This window comes from Ambystoma mexicanum, chromosome 4p (assembly GCF_040938575.1).
Source record: "Ambystoma mexicanum isolate Mex_15411 chromosome 4p, UKY_AmexF1_1, whole genome shotgun sequence".
In the NCBI taxonomy this organism is placed as follows: domain Eukaryota; kingdom Metazoa; phylum Chordata; class Amphibia; order Caudata; family Ambystomatidae; genus Ambystoma; species Ambystoma mexicanum.
In genome coordinates this window covers 535,771,628-535,791,280 of record NC_090927.1, presented here as the reverse complement: position 1 = coordinate 535,791,280, position 19,653 = coordinate 535,771,628, and the positions used below count along the sequence as shown (strand labels likewise).

General features: G+C 48.6%; 1 protein-coding gene across 15 annotated transcripts in view; it reads right to left on the bottom strand.

The window, feature by feature from the left end:
• Window positions 1–19,653, bottom strand: part of FBXO25 (F-box protein 25) — a 989,471-nt gene that overhangs the window by 537,317 nt on the left and 432,501 nt on the right. For all 15 annotated transcript variants that reach the window (XM_069606066.1, XM_069606067.1, XM_069606074.1 and 12 more), the window contains one exon: window positions 3,904–3,997. In XM_069606066.1, coding sequence (XP_069462167.1) covers window positions 3,904–3,997 — 94 coding nt within the window. The remainder of the gene's footprint in view (window positions 1–3,903; window positions 3,998–19,653) is intronic.

Genomic DNA, 19,653 nt, shown 5'->3' with positions numbered 1-19,653 from the left:
TTAATTGCCTCTTCCAGAACACCTATTATACGGACATTGTTTCTCCTAGATCTCGCTTCTAAGTCTTCACACTTCGATATCACCGTCCCGAGTTCAATGGCCATCGTGGATACCGTATTCTGTAGTGTTTCCATCTTGTCCTCAACCACTGATATCCTGGTTTCTGCCTCTGTCGTGCGAGCCATGGTTTTATCGAGCTGCGTTTTGATGCTTGCAACACTTGCTGTAATTCCGTCCAGCTTGTCTGTCAGCGTTGCAAATCCCTGCTGCATAGCCTGGAACACCGCTTGTGGGTCCATCATGGAGGCGGTGGGGGCCTGTTCTGCCTGTGTCTGCATTGCCTCCTCTGCTTCAGGATCAGAATTTTTAGGCATTGTGGTTGTGAATTTCTCAATTGTGCCTTTGTTCCTTTTCTGGCCAAAGTTTTTGGGCATTGTCTCTGATCCGAGAAGTATGTTGGCGCTCTTTGCCAGAGGATCACTGATGCAATGATCCCAGGAATATGTCTTCTCTGTATACCTTGCTATTATGTGGACACAGTACAGGATCAATTGTTGTCCTGATGTTACACTTGCAGTTTTTTAGCTTGGGCTCAGGTATTGCTGGCCGATCTGGGGGATTAGTTCCTGCCCCCACCCCCCATTGGGTTGCAATGGCGTCACTCCATGTTGTCCATAGTTGTCCTGTTGGGTTACCAGGGATTGGGTACTGTGTGGTACTGTGCCTTCTTAGTGTTAGGGCAGGCAAAATTATATGGGCCTCTTGTTGGATATTTTCTTCCTGTGTGGTTGTCTGTGCCCTCTCAGCAAGTATAATATTCTTCTTCCTTTATTTACTTCTGGGTCAACGTTAATTCGGTGTGGCTGTCTGTGTGTTTGTTGCAAGTTAGGTCCTCTGCTGTCTCTGTGTCTATTAGATGGGGGGGGCTAGCGAGCGGGCTCCCACCCTGTTTTATCATGCTGGGGTAGTCTCTTGTCGCCGTTTCTAGGCACACTTTAAATGTGTCGCCAGCCAGCCTCACACCGACCCCCAATCCGCAGTCTGTTTACAGCGGGTGCCGGCTCTCCCTCCCAGCACGTCCGCAGCGGGGATATGCTGCTACGGCTTTGTGACGTACCTTCTCTTCTGTGGGCCGGGCGGCGTTCGGATATTCTTTTTTAGGAATATCGCTCCTGTGTTGGCGGCGGGGGGTCAGTGGGGCGCTCCACGAGGAGCGGAGCACCGGCGACATTTCCCGCAGCACCTGGAGATCTCTGCGCATCAGCCACCACCTCCGCTCCACCAGCCCCGGCGCCAGGCTCCTCCTCTCTGTCGCGGGTGGGTGCGCCACGTCGTGTCCTGCTCAGTCTCAGGGTCCCAATCTTGCGATCCGCCGTTTGGTCTTCTTCCAAATTTCGTGTGGGCAGGCTTAATCTAGTACAACATCCTCTCCTTCAAAATTGTGCCAAACCGGAGCATATAAAAGTTGTAATTAGGCTTTGTGGCCCAGGATTCCGCCGGAGCTTACACGGACACCGCCATCTTGTTCCGTGCGCAACAGCGCCCCCCCAATCAGCTGCAATCTTGCCTACTGAATGTTCCTATACTTCCATCCTGCCTTTGAACTTGACTTTCCTTGACTGTGAGAGATGCAATCCCTCCTTGGGCAACAAATACAATCCCAGGGATCGAAATTAAGATTGGATAAACATGAGCTAAAATATCTGGCATTAACCAGCGACCAGGAGCCACCACTGGGGGACAAAGAGCTAGTACATAACGTTCTGCAAATTTATATGCAAACTTTTTTTGTCAATTTATTATGGCCCCTTATGCTTTGAGTGTCATGTAGATGTATTCTAATGCTTTTTTTTACAGATAGTACCGTCACATATTTTGTCATCAGTTTGTCTGTTAAGCTAACCAGGTTCTCCTAGGCTACAAACAGGAGCTAAATGGCTGCCAGCTCCCCTCAATTTCAAACCCTGCAATTCTAACCTACTAAAATAGGCCAGAACTACCCTTTTAACCATCCATGCAACCATCAAACCCGCAACACAGTTTGCAATACCTTAGGGTATGGTGCTCCTCAGCAGCAAAGACCTTCCTCTCCAATCACACCTTAACCTCCATTAGGGAGCAGAATTTGACTCGCCACTAGCCAGTGATAATTGACTCCTGGTGAGTAAAAATTGTGTGTTGTGCTTATGTGAAGAATAGAGGTGGTGAGTGACTCTTTATGTCTGGCTAGTATTAAGGTCTCGACCCCCACAGACCACGCAGGGATTTTAGGAGGTTTCCTCATCAATCTTCATTGTGCTCGGTTCATAAAACCCTCAGCTTCCTCCTCCTCCAACCTCCCTCCTTTCAAGCATCAACATTCCCTTCTCTCACCCTTCCACCTGTTCCACATTCCACACAACATTCTTTGCCATATGTTCTCAGCTAGCATCATGCAACTTGACATGTATACCCCTGCCTATCTCAAAGGCAAACCCCCCAAAAAACAACCTTCACAAAAGCTACCAACACACACACACACACACACACACGTTAGCAATCTGGATCTCTCAAGTTACCAATTACTCAGTGTCGAGGGGCCGAATACCCAAGGTCACCCCCCAAAAGTCAGCTGTAAACTCAAGGATGCCTTTCCTGACAGATGAAGTCAATTTATCAATTAAGTGTATTGCCTTCTGTGCATCCTCAAAAACCTGCTGCTTCCCTTTCACATCTACAAACAGCCTTGCTTGGTTAAGTAGGGCCTAGGAGATCCCTGCTCTCTAAATTGTTTTGCCTCAGAAAATGTTTTCCTTTGCTTCCGCGTATCTCTCCAAAGTCCGAAGTAGAATGACATTCTATTCCTGTTCTGCACAATCTCCTATTTTCTTATAGCTGCCAGCACTCTTATTGTGTTTTGCTATTTTCGCACCCTAATCACCATCATTATTTAGGGGATTGCGTGGGAGTGTGATCTGTCCAATCCACCTGTATGTCCCTCAAAACCTCGTTATCTTGCAAAAGCATGGGCAAGAAAATTCTAAGAACATCTCAATGGGTCCTTACTCATTCCGCTAAGCAGCCCCAGCAAACAAACATTGTTATGCGTTAAAGGTATAGTCCCGGATCCGTGCGCTTCTAAGCCAGGACTCATTGGGCAATATTCTCAAAACACTAGCCTTGAGAAGGACCCTAGAGGTCGAAACACGTGTCGGCTGACCACATAGGACCACATGTCTGGTTTACAAAAATAAAAAAAACAAGTGGTTTTCACCAAAACAATTGTGTGGATATTCATCCTTCTCAAAGAAGCGCACAGATCCAGGACTATACCTTTAACACTTTACAAAAGGAGGGGAGGGCACCAGCTCCAACTACCAGTGACCTTGCTGCTAAATAACTAATTCAACATATTCTAGAGCGAAGCCCTGGTATTGTTCCTTCCACATTCGGGCCCACCCCCTCCTCCTTGAACCTTGTTATGCCTTGAGCAACATTGCAGCATGCTGCGTTAATGTAACCTGCAAACCCATTATCTCTGTCTCATGATCCCCTTCAGTCCCCCGTTGCAACCTTATCCCAGGCGACTAAAACTAGATACCCCCTCCGACCACCCTTATTGCTGCTGGGGCGATCTGTGGCAGCAAGTAGATTATTTACGGTGGTAGTGTGGTGCCATACATCAGTGCAACTCGTTCGCCATTTTAGCTCCTCCCATCATGAACAAGTGAAGGGTTTTAGCTATAGCGTTGCCCGTTGGTGCTGGAATGAGAGGTCTACTGCAAACTCCAGTGAATGTTCTGAAGCATGTCGCTATGCAAGATCCAATGCTGCACAAGCACATTGGCATTATTACTTAATTAATTTTAAAACAGAATCTTTACAAACCAGCCTACTGCAAAGTAAATAAGAACATTCTCTTACCCTTTAAAACAATTTTTTCCAAGATATTGAAATAGTTTTTTTGTGCTGCTCCACTGAGTGATGTAAGCTGGGACTTTGCAATCAAATGCAAAAGCTAAAATACACAAAGTAAAAGGAAACAAATTAAATTTTCATTCTCCGAAATCCTTCTCATATCTGCTGCTTGTATGATAGCATAAATAACTAAAACAACAATGTGAACGTATAATCAAAAGTGCAATTTGGAAAGCCTTTCAACTCGAATGCCCATCCTGATGAGAAAAATTGTATAGTGTAAACCACATTTGAAGTGTGTCAAAACCTTGAACTTCAAACAAAAGACTATAGCTACCAAAGTCTAATTCTGCATGGCAAACTATGCATTCTTACAGGCGAAGAACTAGTTACTTACCTGTAATTGTAGTTCTACAGAGTTGGTATCTTCCATAGAGTCACGTGCTTCTCAATCTGCCAAAAACAACAATCGAGCCGCTTATTTCAGCTGAGAGTTGATGTTCTTCTGCAGCAGTGTTAGGGAGAATTCTCTGTTAAGGCTAATTTCCCAAACCTAGTGAGTCCCACAGCAGCTTTGCTGGATTTTTGGGGTTTATTTTTTTTCTCCTGCTAAGAGTGAGACTCTTTTTCTCCCACTCTTAGGCATGATTTGAGATATCCTTTGACTTTGTAATGTGTTTTATGGGCTATGGGGTCTTTTACACCATAGGGTTTCATGTGTTTTGGTAAGTATGTTACACAGCACCCTCAGTGCAGTAACACAGGGGTGTCATAGTGACCCCCAAACAGACTCCATACCCTGGGACTAACTACTGTCTCCCAGGGCATGTAAAGTCACCATTGACTTTACTAGTCTTAAATTGGGAACAGAACCAGTACAAACCATCATATTGTGGAAGTACTGGTAGGGGTAATTAGATTGCCCCTGGGTCTGTTTTTCAAGGGGCACTGTGCAGTCCCCCCTCGTCGAGTTTCTGGCTGGTGGCGATGGTTACCACGCGAAATATTCCACAGGAATATTTCATATGGGATTTTCCCATTCATTTTAAACGCACCACTTTTTGGTGCAATGTTAAAGATACCGCCGGGTTATTTATTTAATATTTATTCCCCGGTTGGCTCTTTTCGCCAGGACTCGGTTTTAAAATGGTTTTTGTGTTCGCCTCTGTAACTCCAACCCAAGTCGAGCCCTTTGTTCCACTTTTTGGCGGGCTTCTCCACAGAAGCCTCCAAAAGTGGTGCCACTCTGTCTGGGTCTACAGGATGTGTGGGAGGGGGGTTTAGGCACCCTGGACTGAGTTGCCTCGGCAACTCAAGTCACACTCTTGTGTGATTGGCCCAGTGATGAGCCGCCCGGCTCACCACTTCGCATGTTTGAGTGACAGCTAGCACTGATGAATGGGGGTTTTCTGCACAAAAGCAGGGCTTTGGGGACTGGAACTTCAGAAGTCGCCACAGGACCAAAGAATCCGAAGAGAGAGAAGCTGAGCCGACCTGCAACGACGACACCACCGGTGGAGCCCTGCTGAACCGTCTCACTACTTCCCAACGACAGAGAAGATCTTCATCCCAGAGAGTCTTCTTCCTCTGAGCTGGTGGGGATAACCAGTTCGCCCTCTTTTTCACCTTCCTGGATCGTCTCGTGGTCGAATCGCCCGTGCCAAGCACCCCGGCGGCTGGATAGCCAAGCTTCACCACTACCGCAAATAAAAGGGTAGTACCTTTTAACCGAGAAACTCCGCGGCTGGTTTCTTCCCTGGCAGTGCAACAACCTCCAGCTTTCCTCCACGTCGAGATCTCCTCTTCCCCTGGACGAAGCACTGACGTGCACCCGCTGCCAGGAACAACCGCCCCCGCTGGAGCTTTCTCACCATTTCAGGTACTGAGTCCCACCTGGTCTCCCTTGCAACAGACTGTTCAAGGTGTCCCGTAAATCCTTGACTTTCTATCCTGGGGTGACTTGGGGCCTACTAACTAAATTTTCCTGACTTGGTCCAACCCTTTTCGAACTATCTGCAAAGACTCTTTAAAGTACTATTCAACTGTGTGATCTTGGACACATTCTGCCTTGTTCTCTTCAAGAGTGGGCCTGGCCTATGACTTTCTTGCTCCTCAGTAGATTCTGCCTTTTCTGACTTGCTCTGGTTCTCATAAAGTGTTGGTATTGTGTATGTTCCTAATGCTACCTTTCTCCCTCCCTTTTTAATTAACTTATTGGAGTGCCATTTTAGGTTAAGCGCTCACCTCTGTCTGGAAATAAGTGGTGTTTTACTTAAGACTTGTTCAATAAGTGATCAGGGATGTATATATATTAATTATGACTGTGTTTGAACTTTCTTGCCATATTAGTGTTAGTGTATTTTACAAAGTGTGTTTTTAAATAAATAATTATATACTTTTATACCCAAGCTCTGGTCAGTGTTTGCTTGAGCTACTGTATTTTGGTACCTATCTTGTATACTCTATATACTGTCTAACTTTTCTTGAGAGAAGTCTGGCTGCTCAGCCACAGCTACCAGGTAAATCTGGGTGGTACAGACTGCTACCAATTGGGTTTACTGCCAACACCGGTAGTCTTAAGCCTTTTGCAGTGGTCTCTAAGGGAACTGCACAGGTTTCTGCCTAACAAGCAGTATGCCCAACCTGCTGGCCAATTTGAGAGCTAAGACTCACCAGGCACACCCGGCTAATGCTGAGCCTGCTATAGTTGAGGGAGACCCAAGTATTCAGCCAACACCTGTAGCCGATCGTGAAAGGCCTTCACCTGAACATTGTAGGAAACATCATCCTGCTCATCATCCAGAGGGGATCACCAGAGGGCTTGTGTCCTGGACCAGCAGAGCCTGGGGTAGAGGAGCTCGAGCAAGCAGAGGAGGCGGCGACATGGGGGCCTGAGGCGGCGGCAAGGTCGCCGGGCCCTAAGCAGCCTGTGGCTGTGGGGGACCACCGATCGGTGGAGGCAGCATATGGGGCACCACGTCCCGTATAAGGTCCTTAAGGTAGTCTGCCATCTGTTGCGATTTCATGAACATTAGAAAGCGGTCGGAAAAGTGGTCTCACGCTCTGCCTGGCTCGGCCTAGGGGCCCGGCCCTCCGAAGCACGGGGGCACGTGGTTGATCCCAAGCCTCCAGGGCACTTGACGGTCTGGAAGGATCAGCCCCCCTCCCCAGGGACCGGAAGAGGGTAACCCCATGACTGACTAGCAAATTGGTACCCATGGGGAGACCAATATACCCAAATCTGCCTGCTCCTGACAGGAGTGGGGCTAATGCGTCATTGAGCAGCCCACGGCAACCGGGGGCAAACATCAGGGCCCAAATCCAACCTTGATGGTTCCACCACGGTCCTGGGAGGCGCCAGGACCTCCAGCAGGAGAAGGGGCCTGTCCTCTGGGGTCGAATCCGGCCTGGAAGGTGGTGCTACGTGCTTGGCCGCCATTTTGGGGTCATGTGAAGGCAGCTGAGGAGTGCTTGAGGCCTCCAGATGGGATGGCCCAGCAAGAGCCTCAGAGACCTTCGAGTGGACTCCAGAAAGTTGTGGGACCCTCAGTCGAAATGAGTCCTCCAACATTGGTCCTTTACTCGGAGATGGCTCTGGTGGGCGCACCACCCTCAGTGCAGATACCGGTAGACGAAGACAACGCCTCTGCCCTCTTTTTTTAGCAAGAGCCGAAGGCCCCTCATACCTTGGTGCAGCTTCAAAACTTGGAAGCCCCCCGGAGGCAGATCCGGCAGGGCCCTTCAGCCCCTCGGCACGTACACCAGTGACCTTTATAGCCTTGGGCCTACCTCTGGTAGAAGAGCCTGGAAGGCCCCTCCCAGATGGTGACCCTATGAAGGAATCACCAGGCTAGAGTGCTTTATTGAACAAGTGACCAATCTTGACATGCTGAAATGATTTGGAGACAAAGTCCTTCAAGTGTCCAGGCGGAGAAGTGTTGAAGATCTCCCTCCAGCGGCAAAGACGTATTTTTAGCAACACGGAGCAATTGTTCTGCAGGTCATGCACACGTCCCAATGGTGGTCGGGCCCCAGGCATTTCAAGCACAGTGCGTGGGGGTCAGACGCCAGAAAGGAACTAGGCGCACCTTCAGAAGCCTCTTGTGACCGACAGGTGCCAGGGAAAGCAAGGCACCAAAGGGAGGTAAAGGTAGATTCGAAAAATAGAATGGGGAAGCATGCAAAGCTTGAAAAAAGAGTCACGCGCAAGCTGGCAGGTATGATACCATCCGAGTGGAAAAAGGGAATGAGGTGAGGTGCCGGAGGGTGGGGCCTAGTGGGCATGCCTACGCCTGGGCCAGCGCCCCGCGCACTATTCCAAATATAAAATGGAAGCTCATATTTCTGCTGCCAAAAGGTTCCGGTACCGCCCCCACGCCGGGGACGCCCATAAACATGGAAGAAACGGGAAGGACGGGACGTACAATTAGTACAGTTAAAAGGAAATTAACACATTTTTCTCCAGCATTGGAGGAAATAGCATGACTATTGATCCAATGTGGCATTACTAGCAGGCGGCGATAGAGGAATGGACTAGTCTCATAGCGCTACACACAATATACGGCTGTTGTGGACTGGAGGGAGAGGCTGTGCCTACCTTAAGAGGTAAAAACATTCCAATAGCTCTTGGCCAAACAGCAACTCTGTCTTGGAGTCTTCATCAAGGCAGAAGTGCCAAGTGGAGGTGTCGAGTAACAGAGGTTGTCACTGCGCAAATGTCATGTACCGGTATGCCGGTGTGAAACAACATAGTTGGAGCTTTGAGTTGAGTGTACGATTACCGTGCCTACAATTGTGGGACCAAATGTCCCATGGCACTTCCTGGACACTGGAAGTGATCCAACGTGCCAGTCCTTCCTTGTAAAGAGTTTGCCCCTTATGAGTAACACCATAAGCCATTAACAGCACAAAGGGGTGTTGCTAGGTCTGGAAAAGATCTGGGGCGCACTAATGCCGGGATTGTCAGGACTCGGGCTATCTAGCCTTTTGGTTGTAGACCCCGAGATTCTATCCGGGGCTACAACCTAAAGACCCAGGGCTATAGCCTCCTAAGCCCCCCCCCCCCTTGCAACGCCTCTGACAGCATGCCCAATTTCGTAAAGGGGTAGGAGCATGATATATATAATTGCAAAATGCGTTTAATGTCTAAAGAACAGAGGGACTGCTCTGCTAGAGTAGTATGCTCGCAATGTCGATAGAGAGACTGACTCGCAGAGTAAATTCAGAGAAGGAAGGAACCATGGGTACAGTTTCAGAACCACCCTATCTTTATGAGACAGTGTATAGCTAGTTTATACAGAGAGCTTGGAGTTCCCCATTACATTTGGCAGATGTAAAGGCTATTAATCATCCTTCCAAGAGAGGTACTTCATGTAACATATGCATACATGCTTGTAAGGAAATTACAACAAAACTACCAATATGGTGTGTTTAGAGACCAGGCGTGAATGGGACACAATACAGGCAGGAATTAGTGCATTTGTCAATTTAGGAAGGTATTAAAAGGTGGGGTATGAAAAAAGAAATGCGCCTGGTTGCCCTTCTTGGAAAAGGTGAAGTGTCTTTTGCAAGCATCCACCAAGTTAAATATTTTGCTTGTCTTAGCCAACTCCAAAAAGTAGGAAACAAACTGATACTATCACCTCATTAGGCTCCAAGCTTCTCCTGCCACACCATAAGGGGAAACACTTCAATGTCTTCATATACGTTTTGCGTGTGGTTGGTGACTTTGCAGCCTTTAGGATCGACAGCCATTCATCTGGCTGACTCAGATGGCCAATCTACAGTTTACAGGAACCATTCAGTGCACAAGAAGGATGTCCGGTTGTGATGCTGCATTTGCTTTTCCTGCCTTGTGAAAAGAGTTGGATGTGCCCAGAGGCGAATGGGATCCTCTACTGACCTTTTGATTGACACAGGGTACCATATTTGTCTTGTCCATGCTGGTGCAACAAGGATCATCTTGCATGCCGGCTTCTAGCACTAACAGAATTGTCAGGAAGGCATTCAGAAATGGGTCTTTCATGGGATTGCAAATGTGTCTCCCAAAGATCCCGATTTCCAGAACGTGTACAAAAGGGGCCTGCACTTGTAGCCATCTCTGGTGGCAAAAGAAAATGCCCTGAACACCTTCTGTAGTTTGTTGTCTAACCTGTGGGACACAATCAACTCTATTGAGATGATCCACAAACACTTTTTTTCTGGGAGGTGCTACGCCTTGATTATGATTTTTTGTTTCCGAGTTCAAGCCCAGCTGCGCTGGACTTCCTCGGAGAGCAACATTTATCTGGCTGCACCTTGCTATTTCATATAATGTATTGTTGTCATCATGTCATTTGCACGGTATACATGCACCCCTGGCTGGAAAGATTGGTCTGCTCTTAAATCCAGTACATTGATGTGTGGATTCAGCATCCAGCCATATGCTCTTTGCTTGAAGATGGGTTAGATGCAATCCTGATCCTTTTAGTGAAATCAACCTTTAGGATGAACGGGAACATGGTTAGCCTGGAACAGCTTTACTTGGAGCAAATTGTCTGTATCTGTCAACCATCTGGGAGGAACCTTAGGGCGTCCTCACTTTTCATTCCTCGCCCCTCCCCGATATCCTCTTCTCTGGTGGCATGGGAAAGGTCACTGCTTTTGGATCCCGACCCCGAGGGTGGATATGCGAGGGAGGATCACCTGGGTGGAGGAGACGTGGGGAGAGGTCGTCCTTTGGTTAGACATGTTATTCCCCCCCGCCCATTTCCTTTTCACCACAATCCCTCAAGCCTTTTTTGACATCCCTGTTCCTTGCGATTCCCCTAAAGTATTCCCCAAATTGCTTCAATGTGATACTGGGATGAGGAGACGACAACAAAAGCAAAGCAAGACTCGTGCTTTCTTGATGAGCGGTCTAGTCCTTTTTGGAATGGAAATGGAGGCAGGAGCTTTAAAAGCCAGAAGCCCTGAACAAATGGAGTCAGCTGCGGGATCACAGTCAGCTGTGTGCAGGCAGACCTCTCGGAGGTGGCGGCGTGGCAGGAAGAGCACTGAATACCCAGGAGGTAGTGCAGAGTGTCTGCAGCAGGAGGTGGTGGCGCATGAAGCTGGAGGCCAGTGAGAAGCCGTGAGAAGGAGGTTGGCAGGACCGAGGGAAGCAGTCATATGTATCCCGCTAAACCGTGGAAGCATTTCTGGGTGTGCACAAGTCACAAGGGGTCTGCCGGGAGAAGACACAAGCGAACTAACGGAGAAACAGGAACCTGTGGCGGTGGAAGACCTTGCAGGGAGCCATAAGACCGAATGGTGAGTGAAACCAAAAAAGGAGGAACACCGGGTTGGCAGGTGGTGATAGAAAATAAATGAAAGCAAGATATTTTTTAATACCGAATAAGTTAAAGCAGATGACAAGTAATTTGAATACTGATCGAAATGGAAGCAATGCATTTTGAATACCGAATGAATTGAAAGCAAGTTGGAAACACTTTAGCATCTTAAAAGAAATGAAAGAAAGATTGTGAACTATACTGAAAGGAATGTTTGAATTGCATTGAAATACCAAATTGAATTTACTGAAACAAGTGCGAACAAAGCCAAGAGAGCACAAAGTCTAATGCAATAAATAAGAAATCCAACATTGGCCACAGCCAAGAAAGTGCAAAGAACTGTATATTGCAAGGAAACACGCATTGGCAAGACCCAAGGAAACCTAAGGAGGGATTACAAGCGTAAGGTGGTTAAACAAGCCACACTACAGTGTCAGGAGAGTGTGATATGTGACTGAAGTAAACCTCACTGCTGAGGAGAAGCAGTGAACTGATAAAGGAAAAGCTGCTAAAGAAGGGCACCAGTTGCGTGACCTGTGATGAGTGGACCAACAACTGTGCCTAGACTGGGTGCCCGTGAATCGAATAAAGAAGCTTGTGTTGTGCAAAGACCGTGTTGCGATATTTTAGTCAAGTGTTGCTTTGAGGGTGGGAAGATTTGAACTCTTGGGGAAAGAAACCCCAGTGTTTATTTTGAAAGCTGGAAGATTTGAACTCTTGGGAAAGGTAACCTGCTAACTGTGTCAGTGTTCACAAGACCTTTTCCCTTCTTCCCAGGGTAATTGTTTCCAGTCTACCTTTATTCTCCTCACAGGCTTATTTGTTACTTGCTTTATGAACTTTTCACAGTGGCAGTCAAATTCCTCGTACCACATCTTTTGCACTAAGTCGAGTTGCACTTTTCATGTACTCATGCCCCGCGGCCTCCCGCTTTCCCAGTTCTCCCCGGTACCTTCATCTGCATAGGGGAACATTGCAGGACTTGGCACACACTCGGGTATTCTTCGGCATGGTCTGTTCTCCCCATTTGGATATTTGTCGCGCGTCCCATTTTTAGCTTCCCCTCAGGCTACAACCATCTATGGACGTGGGTGATGGGGAGCTCCTAGCGCTCCAAGATGGGATGGTTTCGGTGTCGTTCTGCGGGCATCTCACCCACCACTAAGCATTTGTTGTCACGCCACCACCAGCTCCTGGATACTTTTCTCTTCTTGTGTAGTGGTTTTCCCCATTGCCGTTCTTGCCGGCCTCCCACCGTCTCACTGTGTCGTACCTTGCCGATTTGAAAGTCACAGGCTCTGCGGCTTGTCTCTGCTTCCTCTTCCAAGGCACGATCACATCAGGGGGCTTCCACTGCGCACCATAGTCTCTCTTCCTCCAGTCGTCCAGTTAAATACAGGTCTCTTTTTAAAAGAGACAATCTCTCTTTCTTTTTCTAATAGATTCAGTTCAGTATTGCCTGCAGCCAAATATAAATATGTTACATTCTTCTTCCCAGCAGGCAGTCCCGTATATGCCGATATGTTGGGAAACCTAGGGAGCTCCTCATAGGAATGGGAGTCCTTGTGTACTAAGGGGGAGTCACTCCCAGTGATGTCCCACTTGCCCAAACCTCTAGTGAGGGTATTGCGGAGTGGGCTCCCCTGCCTAGCCTCAAAGGTGGTGACTCCCACTTGGAGAGAAGGAATGAATATCCTCGATTCATCGCATCACACATGGCGAAACTCATCAATGTCTTGGTCCTGAAGGTTTATTTCTGCAGCTAAGTCAATTAGTATCAGACTGCAAGAAGTCGATTGGGCAAAAACTGCTGCAAAAGCTGAAAAGAAAGGAAAGTGAAACGCTGAGGGTGTCAAGGAGGATTCCTCGTCACAAGACATGCAGTGAAGTCACGGCAGATGACAGACAGTGAGGTGGGTAGGTTTTAGCTCCACTAAAGGCAGAGACAGAACCACAAATTTGGTAGGTAGGCTATAAGTTAAGTCTTTGCATACATAGAGAAATGTAATAGTAGGGCATTTGTTATGTACCAGGGACTTCCGCAGGACAAAAGGAATAATTCAAGCATGCGAATCTATGAAAGATCTAATACTGGGGAATGACTGATAAACCAATAGACCATTTTAGGTCGAAGCCAGAGGGGTGGGGGGGTTGGGTGAGGCACAACCCACTATGTACATTGTTGTCACCCGTACAGGCAGGTCACCGTTAGGAAGGATTTCCATTTATGGATAATTTCCTCTCCAGTTATGAAACCCCCCCCCAACTTTTTGCTTTTGTCTGACCATCCCACCGCTGCCACCAATTTGTTAAGATGTATTTCTGAACTCTGACCTGGTGGGCAGAGGTTCAGAAGGCCAGCCACATTTCTTTTTACAGGGTAACCGTCTGGACAAGCCAGACCAATCAAGGTAGCATTGGCGGCGGTCAAGACTAGGTATGAGGAGGGATGAGGGTGATAGAAAGCCCACAATGAGCACACACAGTAAACAACACCACAAATTACTCGCAGTCATTCCCACTATTCAAGGAGGGTCTCCACAATAGAGCAGAGTGATTTCCAAGAATCGGGAATAGTTTGGTAGCATAGGCTACCTTAACAAAGGAGAGTGGTCCTCAGGGGACACCTGTGCGTAAAAGTCTATGGATGCGCCAGGGGCCAACGGTAAGTGATGCAAGTTCTCACTGACCCTCAGCGCACTCTGGACCAAACTTCACCAGTCAAGTCTAGTTTGTTCGCAGGTTTGAATCCCACAGTCGCGCATCTCTTTTTTTGTTTTTGATTTTCTTTTTAGGTGCTGCATTCCGGAGACCTCAGTCCGTGGATGGACAGTGGCGATTTCTCCGCTTCTCGTGAAGGGATCGGGCCAGTCGCATTGCCGCTCGTTTTAGGGCACAGCAGTAAGGCACCCAAGAAGATTGAGACCACAGCGGGGCGACACGAGAACCGTGTATGCTCTGGTTCAGGCGGACTCCTAATTCCAGACCTAGGAATGCTAGGTGTACGAAACTCGGCGGGAGAGTGCCTTCTACCAAGAGTTTATGGTTCTCAAAAGGCTCAAGTCAAAACTCAAGATGGCGGCAGTTTCAGGGCAAATGTCCTGTACGAGTTGGTCAGTTCACTGGGCGGTCCAGAACACTTCCAAAAAGGCTTTTTTGCAGGTTAAGCAGGAGGTGCCGAAAGAAGTTAGTCCCACTACTGCAACGGGTCGAAGCGCCCTTGCAGGCCTTCTAAGATAGATTAGTAACAGGGACTTCAACTGGACAACATCGGGGTCAGGGTGCCAAAACTTTCAGCGGGTCACCAGCGATTCCACAGATCTGCTTCTTCAGTTCAGAATACTTGGCTTCTTTACTATGTTCGGTGTGAACTCAGAAGATCGACGTGGAATGGGTCTAAGGTACCTTCTCTTATCCAAAATCTCCTTTGCACCAAAGCGAAGCGAAACCAATAAGAGATCTGCTCACATTCAGCCATCCCAGACGTGGACCAATCACAGACCACAGTGGTTCCAGTCATCCCAGCACACCAGACATCATGGCACCCAGGATGTGTATTGGAACTTGCCAATTCCAGCCCACATCCTGGGCGCATGCACAGAAGGCATGCAGAAGCCTGCAAACGCTTTGGTTTTCGCGGGGGTCTGCATAAGCAAATATTTACATTTCCGGGTCTACTCGACCTGGGAAAGGCAAAGGGACAAAATGTCCGAAGGACAGAACAAAGGACCTTGTAGCATGACCATTTTAAGCACTGGCCACGGTCCTGGCCAAAATGTGGTAACTGCGGTTTGGACCATAGAAAAGAGTCAAAAATGCTTTTAAAGTAACTGCTGCCACCTGCTCTGTCATGGACACACTTCTACATTCACCATAAATCCTTTGAGGGCGTCTTGGGCTTTAAAAATGAATAAGGAACTCCAGCGCACTGTACTGGAAGGTACATTGTGCACTGATAAAATATTGCTAATAAATAGTGACATGGTTAAAGACTAAAGGAAACAAAGTCTCCCAGTACTGACAGTCTGAAGGGAATGTCAGTTTCCCCATAACAAGATGAGCAAAAGCCCAGCAGAAGGCTGGGCTCCACTGGTAAAAGTCAGGCTAGGATGGCCAGACAAAAGCAAAAAGTTGGAGGGTTCAGAACTGGAGGGAGAATTACCCATACATGGAAATCTTTCCAAACGCTTGCCTCTCCCAGACCAAGGACAGGGGGAACTAATCCACCACTGGATGAGCTTCTTGTTCAGGTTGGTTAAACATTCTGGACACCCATCAGCATTGCTATGATGGACACCTGGCCTATGCTCAATGGTGAAGTCAAACCCTTGCAGGCTTATGGACCACCTGAGCAACTTTGGATTCTCTCCCTTCATGTTCATGAGCCACTTTAGGGGCTTATGGTCAGTTTGCACAGTAAAGTGGGTCCCATGGAGTTAGGGCCCCAGCTTCCTTAGGGCCCACACAACAGAAACATTTCTCAACTGTGGATCACCTGAACTCTCTGTCCTTAAGCTGGCGATGTATTAATCCAATTGAGTGTTCCTTGCCTTTCCCATCAACTTGTGATGGTACAGCATATATACCAGTGTACAAGGCATCTGTCTGCACAATAAAAGGTATTTTGTAGTCAGGGGCCCTGAGAACAGGGGCCTGGCACAAGGAGTCTTTTAAGCCATTGAAGGCCTTGCCTCACTCCTCCCACCAAGATAACCTCTTGGGTTTCTTTGGAGTTGTGCGAGCAGTCAGAGGGACAGCTATGGTACCATAGTCTGCCATAAAGTTTCTGTAATACCCAGTGAGACCTAAACCGGTTCTTACCTGGGTTTGGGTAATGGGGGTAGGCCAGTTGTGTACTGCTTGTACTTTACTGGGTAGAGGCTGAATCCTCCCTCTACCTACTTCATGCCCAAGGTAGACCACTGAACCTCGACCAATCTGGCTGCTGGCCTTTATGGTCAAGCGGGCCTTCTGAAGAACCTGCAACACAATTCTAAGGTGTTTCACATGATCCTCCTATTTGGCACTGAAAACTGCTATATCATTCAGATATGCAAGACAGAATTCATCCAACCCATTAAGGACATGATTCACAAGCCTCTGAAAAGTGGCAGGTGCATTTTCCAATCCAAATGGCATTACCCTGAACTGGTAAAGGCCTTCTGGATTTGAGAATGCTGTCTTCTCCTTGGCATATATTGCTAGGGCTATGTGCCAGTTCCCTGCAGTGAGGTCAAATGTGCTGAGGTACTTGGAGGTACCCAAGGTATCCACCAGCTCATCAGTTTTAGGCAAGGGGTGTGCATCTGTCTTGGTGACAGAATTCAGAGACCTGTATTCTACACAGAACCTCAGCTCAGAGGAACCTGCCTTTGGTACCAGAACCACAGGACTGGACCAAGGACTACTAGAGGGTTCAATCACCCACAGATCTAACATCTTGTTGACCTCTGTCTTGATGTAGCATCTCACCTTATCCGACATCCTGTATCCCCTACTTTTAGTAGGTACACCATCTCCTGTGTTAAGGTCATGTTTGCACCAAGGTGTCAGGTCAGGAGCTAGAGAAAACAAGGGGGTGAATTGCCTCGGGAAACTTCTCACCTCATCTTGCTGACCAGAAGTCAGGTGAGGGCCCACTTTGACACCCTCAATGTAGCTGTCTGAAGGACTGCCTTGGAACAGGTCAGTAAGAGGTTCTGACTCCCCCTCCTCTACATCTGATGCCAAGAGCAGTGCAGCAATTTCAACCCTAGGGACGAAAGGCTTCAGCCTATTCACATGGAACACTTTAAGCCTTTCCAGCCCTGTTAGAACAAAATGCAGGTGAGAAACAGGCTAGCCCACCCTTTGACACTGTTAGGTACTGGTAGTGAACTACAGTTACACAGACGTATTAATTCATCTGTCTTTATATAGCAGATAATAGTCGTAATCTGGTAAAACAAAAGTATATTCATAATATAACAAACACCAAAATTAAAACAGGTAGAACAAAATCTAACAATAATTCTGTTGTATTCAACTTGTATAAACACTTTGAGGTTGAACAAACATCAGTTTTGTGAGGTTAGTACAGGTGACTTAGTGTGTTGTATTATAATGTTTGTTCAACCTCAAAGTGTTTATATAAGTTGAATATATCAGAAGGAACAAGTTACTTACCTGTAACTGTTGTTCTCCAGCATGGGTCTGGCATGGATTCACATGCTCATGAATATTCCCCGTCGTCAGGCTGGGAATCCTCGGTAAAGAAAAAACCAGTATCAGTTTCGTTTCTGATCTGTCTTTCGTAGTAATAACCAATCACTGGTCTCTGCGTCATACTGACCACAGCCAATGACTGCCCTCTACCTAAGCACCGCCTCTGGCAGCCATCTTCAGATTTGGAAGCACGTGAAGTGGCAGTATGACCAAGTGAAGAGCCGCAGAGGGGTAGGTGGGAGGGTTCGCATGTGAATCCATGCCAGACCCATGCTGGAGAACAACAGTTACAGGTAAGTAACTTGTTCCTTCTCCAGCATGGGGTCTGGCATGGATTCACATGCTCATGAATAAAGAATACATAGCAGTACACACATGCACAACCACGGGAGGTGGCAAAGGCTCAACATTAAGCATTACATCAAACTCAACATTAAGCATCTTACCTCCTCACCAGGCTCACCTCAGGCGAACAGGTTGCGCAGCACTGCTTGGCCGACCCTGGACTCCTCCCTGGAATCCCGATCGACGCAGTAGAATTTCATGAAGATGTGCGTCGACCTCCACGTAGCAGCCCTGCATATGTCCAACAGGGGCACACCAGAAAGGAACGCCGTGGTAGCTGCGATCGCTCTGGTGGAATGGGCTCTCGGAGGGCCAGGCAGCGGTCGGTTTGCCAACCGATGACAGTACATGATACAGCCGGAGAGCCATCTGGAAATGGAAGCCTTCGAGAGAGCCTTCCCCTGATTGACAGGTCCAAAGTTCACAAAGAGTTGTGACGTCTTCCGAAAACACTTCGTGCGGTCCACGTAGAACTTCAGCGCTCTAGCCACATCCAGCGAGTGCAAAGTCCTCTCAGCCGGCGACGAAGGCGACGGGAAGAACACAGGCAACACCAAGGGTTCGTTGAGATGGAAGTCCGACGGTACCTTGGGCATGAAGGAGGGGTGCGTCCTGAGCACTACCCTCGTGTCATGAAAAGTCAAGTACGGGGGCTTGCAGGAAAGGGCCTGGATCTCTCCCACCCGTCGTGCGGAGGTGATGGCCACAAGAAACGCTGTTTTCCACGACAGAAACTTCAACGGGGCCGAGTGCAGAGGCTCGAACGGAGGTCCCATGAGCTTGGTCAGCACCACGTTGAGCTCCCACGCCGGGGCCGGCGCCTTCACCGGCGGGAACGATCTGAACAGTCCCTTCATGAACTCTTTCACCAGACGATGAGACCACAGGGACGTCCGGACCGTGGTTCTGGTGTATCGGGAGATCGCAGCAAGATGAATCTTGATGGACGCGTGTGCCAGTCCAGCTTTGGCCAGCGTCAACAGGTACGGCAGTACCTGGGGAGCCGTAATCCGTAGAGGGTTAATCTTCTGTGCGTGGCACCAGACAGAGAACCTCTTCCATTTGTGTCCGTAGCATTTAAGAGTCGAGGACGCCCTGGCCTTTGCAAGAACCTCTCTGCAGTCGGCCGGTATGTCGTATCCTCCAAACTCTAGCGCTGCAGGAGCCAGGCCTGCAAGTTCAGCGATTTCGGGTCGTGGTGGAGGATGGCGCCTCCTTCCCTGGAGAGTAGATCCGCGTCCACCGGCAGCTTGATTGGCGGGGACGCTGACAAGTCCAGAAGGTCCGGGAACCATATCTGCCTCGGCCACGCAGGTGCGACGAGGATCATCCTGCACCGTGACCTCTTGAGCTGGTTGACGAGCCGGACTAGCAGTGGCAAAGGAGGGAACGCGTAGAGGAACAGGCCCTCCCAGGGGAACGAGAAAGCATCGCCCATGCTCCTCGCCTGGGGAAACCTGCTGGCGAACCTCCGGCACTTGGAGTTCGTCGCCGTCACGAACAGGTCGATCTGGGGTGTGCCCCACCGTCGGAAGAGGCGATCCACTAGATCCTGCCGTAGTTCCCACTCGTGGCACGAGCGCAGCTCCCTGCTGAGTGAGTCGGCGATGGTGTTTTTTATCCCTGCCAGATGAAACGGCACCAGAAACATCCTTTGGGCGACTGTCCAATGCCACAGGTCCTGCGCCTCCTTGGACAGTGCTGGGGACCTGGTTCCGCCCTGTTTCCTGATGTAGAACATGGTGGTGGTGTTGTCGGTGAAGATCCTCACCACCTTGCCCTTGAGGGACGGAAGGAAGGACCTGAGGGCCCAGAACACTGCACGGAGCTCCAGGACGTTGATATGGAGGGACTTCTCCGTCGGGAGCCAGAGGCCTCTCACGTGCAGATTTTCGGT